Source organism: Sorghum bicolor, chromosome 2 (genome assembly GCF_000003195.3).
Source record: "Sorghum bicolor cultivar BTx623 chromosome 2, Sorghum_bicolor_NCBIv3, whole genome shotgun sequence".
Taxonomy (NCBI): Eukaryota; Viridiplantae; Streptophyta; class Magnoliopsida; order Poales; family Poaceae; genus Sorghum; species Sorghum bicolor.
In genome coordinates, this window is record NC_012871.2 from 76,749,900 (window position 1) to 76,758,729 (window position 8,830).

Sequence of the window (8,830 nt, forward strand, 5' to 3'; positions counted from 1 at the left end):
TATACTTTGCATGGGGTGATGGACTTATCATGACCAGCCGACTTGCAATTTGCACGGTGGAGTTGGTCAGAGTAAGGACGTGGGTACCCACTGACAGGTGGGGGCCTATACAGTTTGGCATCTTTTAATTTGTTGGGTTGGTTGGTGGGACACGACACGAGCAGATGCATTGGCTGGCTCATTGTTTGCTGCTGCTACAGTTGTGCGGCTCGCATACTAGTAGAGAGCTGGAGTAGCAGTAGCACACTAGGAGTAGTAAGTAGATCAAGGCAAAAATCAAGGCTCAAGCTGCATGATGCAAGCAAATCAAGGCAAAGCAATTAACGGTCTGTTTGCCGCTGCTTTGACTGGCCTTGTTCATTTGCATGGACCACCCTGCGGTTTTGCACAATTATTCTGGCGGTGTCATGGACTCATGGTCATAGCTTAGGTATTCGCATGCAGCGGGTCTGATGCGATGCGATTCTCTCGATCGGCTTGGTCACGTGCCAACAGACACGAGAAGAAGAGGAGGACAGGACGCGCCGCGCCGAAAGGTTACGGCCTTTCACCACGCCTCGCCTGTCTGTCCTAACCTACGTAGTACGTGTCATCTTGCAAACGACAAACTAGCCATGCATGCATGCATATGCATGGGAACTTCTAGTTCTACGGCCGTGCCCGCGCCTGCATGCTGTTCCAAAGGAAAAAGTCGCAAAGCTAATAAAGTTTACGGCGCGCGGTTGTCGTTGCGGCGCAGTTGATCGTGGGCAGCAGGCATGTGCGCGCAAGACCAGGCCACGAGGTGCTGCTCTGTGGGGCATTGCGGCAATTGCATGCAGCACCGGTAGGCACAGGCGATGGTCCAGCTCCAGCTCCAGCACCAGCCGGCCGGCGCGAGGCAAGGCAGGCAGCGCCGTGGTCGGATTGGATTCCAATTCCATTCCATCTCGTCCACCGATGGGTGCAGTGCAGTGCAGTGCATGCACGAGATCGAACGCCGGCAGAGCGGGGCCGCACGGACACATGGGGCGTGACTAGGCCGCTGCCACGCTGGGCCCCACCGCCGTCCTACTCGCCCGTGATCTGCATCTACCCGTCGTTGTACTGCTCTGCTCTGCTCTGCTCTGCAAACGACGGAGTACTAGGATAGGATCCATCTCCACACCACTGGTGAATCACACGTTACAGCGCTTACGCTGCTTGGCTTGGTGCTGCAGCAGCAGCATGAGCCGCATGAGTACTACTCCATTAATCTTTCAACGCATCAGCATCAAGCACGCTGATGATGTCTATCATATGATGACCAGTACAGTCGCAAAGCAAAAGTTTTTCAAACATGTCGGAGCTAGCGTACGTACCACAGGTCCAGTAGCTAAGGTAGGCACCGCTTGAAGGGCTAGCAAGCTAATAGGCCTGTGTTAATTTATGCTCCAGCTTGTGCGCGCGGTTAGTAGCATTAATCCCGGAGTCCGGAGGGGAAAAAAAAGGAAAGGAAAGCAGAAAGAACGATAGCGCCATGCACTTTGTTGCGCGCCACCCGGGCCAGCGGCGTGAAGAAACGCAAGGCGGGCACAGCTGGAGCCGGGGCCATCAAATCTCCGGCGGCGACGCGAGATTCCGGTGCCGGTGCGCCCGCGGCCGGCCTGTCCTTCCGGTCTCCGCCTCCGTCGCCCGGCACACGAGCCACGAGCAGAGCATCGTCGACACGACATGCATGGATCCGCTTTCCTTTCCTGCCAACGGGCCAGTGCCTTCACTGATCATCTCATGACATGAGCAGGTGATAGTAGTATCGATACCTCTGATTACTACTGCTAGTACAGCTGAATACGACTGACCCGCGAACTACTGGCCTTCATCCATCCAGCAAATTATTATTGTGTGTGGCGCGGTATATTCTCCTTTTTCTTCTTCACAGACTCACCCGCACATTACCCGTCGCATTCAGATCCCTAGCTTCCGATGTCGACGTCGGCTCGGCTCGGCTCGGCACCGCGGATTGGTTACCCTTGATCTGATTAGTCCGACTACTGGAGGAGAGCTGCTGCTGCTGCAGGTGGAGGGGAGCACTGCTGGTGGCTGCTGCTGCATCGCACTAGCCAAGCCAAGGCAACAGCATCTCCAAAAGCGTGTCCCCGAAAGCATCGCCTTTCTACGACCCGCCCGCCCCGCCCCCGGTTGCCTTCATGCCTTGCCTTGCCTTGCCATTGCCAGCCACGGAGAAAAGAAAAGAAAAGCGGCAACACTATACGCAGCGCTCGCCGATCGTCTTTTCTTCGTGTGCCACGTTTCTTTCCTCGTTTCTTCGTGCGCCACGTTTTTTTTTTCCAACAAGACTATTAGCAACTCTTATCCTTTTAAAACCTCGTACTTGTTGAGCAAGTGTTTTAACTGTAACCAGGTGTTGTTACAAGAGTAACAGCCTGTTTGATATATTCCCCTTACTAAATTTTAGGCAACTAAACTTTAGTCACTTTAATAGCTAAAGTTTCAAACACACTAATTAAAAAGAAGCTAAAATAGTTTAGTTTTACTAGTCACCTAAAGAAGAAATAAAGAAATAAACAGAGAGGAAGAGATGGGAGACGAAGGCACCAAACCACACCGGCACCAGTCATTCACCTCAGAGAGTGACAGAGGGCAATTTTTTTTTCCATATCTTTCAATTTCCTTTCTTTTGTATTATAATAACACTGTGCACTACAGTAGATTCATTCAGACAGAAGCAACAGTAAAATCAAAGGGGGAAAAAAAGAAGAAGAGGTAAAAAAAAGTAAAGACATCTTTTTGTAGAGAAGTAGTACTAGTGACTAGTGAGCTGCATATGCATCTGCATCTGCTGAAGGACTGAAGAGTGGGGGGACCGGACCGTCACCCCCAGCCAACAACGCTGACACCTCTCCTCCCAATATTGACAACAAGCTCGGTTCAGCGTCAGCAGGCCGTGGAGACACACAAACACATAGAGTGGTCCTCCTTCAATCACACACACACACACCCTACACTGGGACTGGGACAGGTTTGTTTCTCTACTACTATAATCCTGTGAGATCTTTTTTACACACAGACACAGTGGACCAGCTGGTCTGGTCCTCCTCTCCAAAGCCTGTCTGTCACGTCTGTTTTGGCTTTGCAATGGCTGTTTGCATTCAGCAAGCAGAGCAGTGCTGTAGGAGTCCGGGGTTACATGTGGTAGCAGTAGTATCTTCTTGTGGTTGGTAAGCATCACACCTAGTGCTATCAGAGTGTTATATGAACTAGTGGCTGTTGTAGCAGTAGTATCATATCATGGACATGGAGCTAGCTAGGTAGTATTACATCAATGCTTGGGTGGGTGGTAATAGTAAGTACTAATGGTAGTAATTAGTGGTAAAGGCATGTTGTAATGTAATAGGAGAGCAAGCACTAATCTGTTACTGCGAGCTGCTTCTCAGCTTGGTGTGGATCTGCTCCTACTGAGGTTTGGTTTCATGAAAAAAAAGGAAAGGAAAGAAAAGGAAAAAGGAACTGAACTAACACTATGCTTCGACTTCTCCATTCTTTTTTGTTTCACCTATATTCCACTATCTTCTTTCTTTGCTTCTAGTATTCCTGCAGGGATCGAAACGAAAGTAAGAACACCATCATCATTCCACATCTGAAAAGCATATCATTTTGGAAGCATGGTGCTCAGTGCTTGAGATCCATCCATGGCTTTCGCAAAAGGAAGACGATGAAGTGCTTACTATGATTAGGCAGTAGTATCATACTCCCTCCCATTGAGGGCTAAACTTTACATCCCGATCGCGCCGGCGCCGTGATCGGAGGACAGCCTGCCAACCAACCGGATCGCATGATGCGTTTCAGGGCTTTGAGCAAAAATCATGGCGCTCGGATAGAATAGATAGAAGAACCGCGCGATTTGCGGGTACGATGTTTGTTGTATACCTGGACATGGGGAAGAAGTAGGGCTTTGGCGAAGGTATGTCCAGAGCAGAGGGCCTGAGATGGCCGGTGAGGCCGCCGCCATTGTTGATGCCAGCAAAGGAGGCGGCCGTGGCGTTACGACCGGGCGAGGCAGCTGCTGTGGCTGCGATCTCCGAGTCGCTGGGCGCGAAAGGATCGCGAGAGAACGCCGCGGCGGCGGACTTTTTGGTCGGTGACGCAAACGGGCTGTCCGGCAGGTTGTGCTCGGCACTGCAGGTGAGGGAAACGCAATGAGTTAAAAAAGAGTCACTTCCCACGGATCAGTTGGTGAAATGTTTGCTTCTCTGCGTTGCTGGATGAAAGCAAAATGTGATGGACGCAACAAATGATGGCGATAATGACTTGTTTAGCGCTAATTCCATTCCACCTTTGGTCACCGTCTGCGTTCGGGCTCGCATCGCCGGCAGATTCCTCCTTATCGCCTCCGTTGACCGCCGGCCTCTCCCCCCTCTGAGGAAGAAAGAAGCCGCTGCTGCCCTTGGGGCCGTGTTCCCCTGCTGAAATCGAAATCAACCAGGCACAGTTCAGAAATCCCGAATATCGCCAGCTATTCATCATCCCATCCGTGCACACGAAAAGGTGAGTGAAAATGGCGTCGCATTCTGTCGCTATCCCTACCGGAATCGGGCGGTGACTCGACGGTGGCAGAGGCGACAGCTCGCGTGGGGCTGAAGGGCATGCCGATGGGGCTCGGCGACGAGCGAGTCTTGAGGTCCAGCAGCTGCAGACCCATGAGGCGGCGGCTCTGGAGCTCCATGGCCTGCTGCAGCTCGGCTGCCTGCTGCTGCTGCTCCTCCAGCTTCCTCCTCAGCAGCATCTCGTTCGCGCTGTGCGAGTGCTGCAGCATCCTCGCACCTGACGGCAGGCACCGAGCGAGCATCAGTACACACTCGGTCTGAGCTCAGCACCGATCATTTTTGCAACAGATGCCGAAATGCCTTACCGAGCTGGTGCAGATCGAAGTGGTCTCTGGCGTCCAACCCGTTGGAGAAATCCACCCGCTCGCCTTGCAGCTGCTGCTTCCTGCAGCGTAGAGTAGCAGCAGAGCGATCGGTCAACACATGAGCGAAAAGCCTAGAGATGGCGGCAAAATGGAAGGTCGCGGCATGCCTGTACTTGTCGGGGACCTTGCCCTTCTCCTTGTAGGGCTTGACGAGCACACGCGCGTCGCAGATGAAGTGCGGGTTGCCCTTGGCCAGGATCAGCTTCACCGTCTCCGGGTACACGAAGGTGACGAACCCGAACATGCGCTTCTGCTGGTACGGGATGCGCACGTCGTGGACGGGGCCGTAGATACTGCAGCGGCTCGCCGGAGCCGGCGCACGCGTCAGAGACCGCGAATGGTTCGCGAGGGACCGGAGCAGCGCGCTGGTAACAGTTACCTGAAGTAGTTGGAGACGTCCTCCTCGCGGAAGGTGCTGTCCGCCGGGAAGGTGAGGTAAATCTGGCGCGACCCCGGGTTCATCATGCTCGCCAAGTCGGCGCGGTCCAGCCGTGGGCGCCCCAAGAACTTGTGCGCGTCGTCGCCGCCTAGCATCAGCGCCGCGGCGGCCGCTGCAGCTGCCGCCCTGCAAGAACCGGGGAGATCGTGAGCACGACAGAGAGCGGGAGAGTGTCTACTGTCTGAGAGCTAGCTCCTCGAACATGCATGGCAGACCTCTGGTTTTCGTTCTGCTGCTGCTGCAAGAGCAAGCTCAGGCACTTGGTAGCCGCGGACGGGGAGCCAGGGAGCGAGCCGGTCGGGGAGTAAGGGAAGGCCGCAGCGGCAAGGCGTTGGGACTTGGAGCGGAGCAGGATGTCCTGGCACTGCTGCTCCAAGGTGGCGGTGTCCATCTTAGCGCCGGCGAGAGCGGTGGCGTCGTCGGGGAGGCCGCCGTGCACGAACCGGCAAGCGCTGCCGTTCTTGCAGTAGCCGCGTGCGTAGTACAGGCAGGGCTTCCAGCCGAGTCCGTCTGCACCGCCAAGACAGAGCTCGCTGACCGAGGAGCTCCGGCGGTGCCCTGGGCCGCCGCCGTTGGCCCAGCCGAGGCCACCGTACGGGAAGAACCCGGTGGCGTCGCCAGCCCCGGGGCTCCGGCACTCGCTGGCGGCGTCGAACAGGGGAAGCTGGTGGCCGGCAGCAGCATCGTTGAGGAACGCGAGCTGCTCCTGCAGCTGGAGTTCGTCGAGGAGCGGGTCGCCGGCGGCAAAGAACGGCGACGGCGGCGCGTTGCCGCCGGCGGCCGGGCTCATAAGGTCGTCCCCGACGGCGGCGGTCAAGGCTTCCTCCGCCACCGCGCCATTGCTGATGACGCTGTTGCTCCTGGAGAACACGGGCGGCGGCGCCCACGACGAGGGCGACGACACCGAGAGCGGCGACGGCGCGGTGCCGGCGCCGGCGCCGCATCGGCCGGAGTTCTGGCGGGAGAGCAGGAACGGCGAGTGAGCAGCGGAGGTGGGCGTCCCAGGGCCGGAGCCGGGGGCCGGTGGCGGGAGCAGGCCGAGGTCCTTGCGCGCCTTGGCCATGACGGTGTGGAGCAGCGCCTCGGGGCCGAAGGCGAGGCGTATCATCTCCTTCTCGCCGTGGTCCTGGATGAGGAGGAAGCCCATGATCTTGGCGGCGTGGTCCGGGTCCAGCGCCTGGATCCGCGAGAACACCACCTTGGTGGCCTCGTAGGCGTCCATGGATGGCAGCAAGCAAGCACGCACCAACAGAGAGCTTCTTGTTCCTCTTCGTGGACCTCTGTTGTCGCTGGAAGCTACCGTGAGTGTGTGCTGGTACTAGAAGAAGAGTGAGGAAGCTCTGCTCAAGCTCGAGGCAAGCAGCTTCACTTGGTGCGGTGCACGGCCACTGGGGCAGTGAGCGGCTGCTCCATTTCCCAAAGCCAAGCCCCCGGAGGTCGCGGCGTCGGGCAAGCTACGCTACGCTACGCTACTCTACAAGGGGGAAGTAGGGGAGCGGAGCAGCTCTGATGAGTGCGCACCTCGCGCTGCCTGCATCGCTATCTTCTATCTATAAGCTCGCCTTTCCTCACTGTGCGCTCAGCTCTGTTGCGTTTGTGCTTTCTCGGGACGACGGAACGGATGCAGGGGACGGGCGGGGCCCCGGGGAGGGGACGAGGGACCCCGTGCGCGAATTCCGTTTCCTCCGGGGTGGTTCCTGGAATCCGTCAGCCGGGTGGAGCATTTCCGAGCGCATTTGGCTGGTCGAGGCGGGTGAGGAGGGATGAGGAGGATGCCCGGAGCAGAGCAGCGGATAGATAGATCTAGATCTCCGTGGACCCCAGCTTATAAAACTCGATCCACAGGCTTCTGTCACCGTGTCGCCACCTTCTCTTTTTTTTCCCCCTCTGTGTCCGGTCCTCCTTTCGGACGCGGAGCACGGAAGCGTAGTGTGTTTTGTGGTGGATCCATGGTCCTCGTTGGATATCAGGTACGTACCACCGTGATGACGGTTTACCAGCACATGATGATACATGCTATTACCAACACTTAGGCTTTGTTTAGTTTCAAAAAATTTTAGGTGTGACACTTTTATTTGTACTCTGTCCGTCCCAAAAAGAGTGACGTTTTTTACTGTCAGACATTATGTTTGACTGTTCGTCTTATTCAAAAATTTTATGCAAATTATAAAATAAATTAATCATGGGTAAAATATCTCTAATAATAAAATAAGTGTTAAAAAATATATAATATTTATGAAAAAAATTTGAATAAGACGAATGGTCAAATAAGATGTCTGAAATTCTAAAACGACACTCTTTTTGGGACGGAGGGAGTATTTGACAAATATTGTCTAATTATAAATTAACTGGTCTCAAAAGATTCGTCTCGTCAATTCCGACCAAACTGTGCAATTAATTTTTATTTTCATACAAGGGCCTTGTTTACTTCCAAAATTTTTTGCAAAATAGGAATAGTAGTACTTTCGTTTGTATTTGACAAATATTGTCCAATTATAGATTAGCTAGGCTCAAAAGATTCGTCTCGTCAATTTCGATCAAACTGTGCAATTAATTTTTTTTCATCTATATTTAATACTACATGCATATGTCTAAAGATTCGATGTGATGGAGAATCTGAAAAATTTTGCAAAATTTATAGGGAACTAAACAAGGCCAAGACCTAAAGAAGGCCAAATTTGCGGCGAATTCGTGCCAAGTCCGAAATCAAACGATGACGTGAGAGAATCTACCACGACCAGCAGGCGCGGTTACTGTTTTTTACTGTTGACTGGATCACTGGACTGTGTGACGGCCGCGATCTCGGGTGGTGACAGGGAAGGGGCCCAGGAGGACGCGGCGTTGCGCACCCACCCCGTCCCGTTCGTTTGTCCTTGTGGCTCCCCCCGTTCCGTTGTTGCTGCTGCTGCTGCTGCTGCTGCATCTCCTCCAGCAGGACGCAAGTAGAGCTTTGCGCGCTTTTCGCGATATACGGGGTGGCATCAAGATCCGAATCCAATATTTATAGCGATAGGCCGCGTTTTTATCCCTATCCTGACCCGTCCGTCGCCCAGACCACTGTTCCGCTTCACTTCACGCCATGTTACGCTGGACTGCATTTTAAACTACGGTCTACGCTTAGACCATTATTAGTGTTATTTGTACATATACTTTATTTATGGTAATAATTTTTTTGATTGTAGAGTAGTACACTCGATCATACTGAATCTAACCATATCAAGTTTTTTTAATTACAAATATGTTAGTAATAACATGTCAGGCTAAATTATTAGACCTAGAGTAATAAGTTTGAATGTACTGTATGTGCGCCGGGTAAACTGGACGGACACGAGGAATGTCTATGTTAAGATAGTAGTATTAGTACATAGGAGTATGTGTCTGTGTGGCTGGTAATCGCGTCTTGCAGTGTTTTTCTTGTCCCCATGACCATGATAATGGCG

General features: G+C 53.5%; 1 protein-coding gene across 2 annotated transcripts; it reads right to left on the reverse strand.

The window, feature by feature from the left end:
* Positions 2,627-7,169, reverse strand: LOC8078571 (zinc finger CCCH domain-containing protein 53). Of its 2 annotated transcripts, none has more exons than XM_021453832.1 (9): positions 5,606-7,169; positions 5,331-5,516; positions 5,059-5,244; positions 4,892-4,971; positions 4,567-4,803; positions 4,316-4,442; positions 3,910-4,158; positions 3,708-3,794; positions 2,627-3,573 (listed from the first exon to the last, which is right to left on the reverse strand). In XM_021453832.1, the coding sequence occupies exons 1-8, from the start codon at positions 6,610-6,612 to the stop codon at positions 3,755-3,757; spliced, it is 2,112 nt and encodes a 703-aa protein (XP_021309507.1). In that variant the 5' UTR covers positions 6,613-7,169; the 3' UTR covers positions 2,627-3,573; positions 3,708-3,754. The 2 variants fall into 2 exon arrangements, with proteins under 2 accessions (XP_021309507.1, XP_021309506.1); XM_021453831.1 differs by having other exon boundaries at positions 4,316-4,445; positions 5,606-7,165.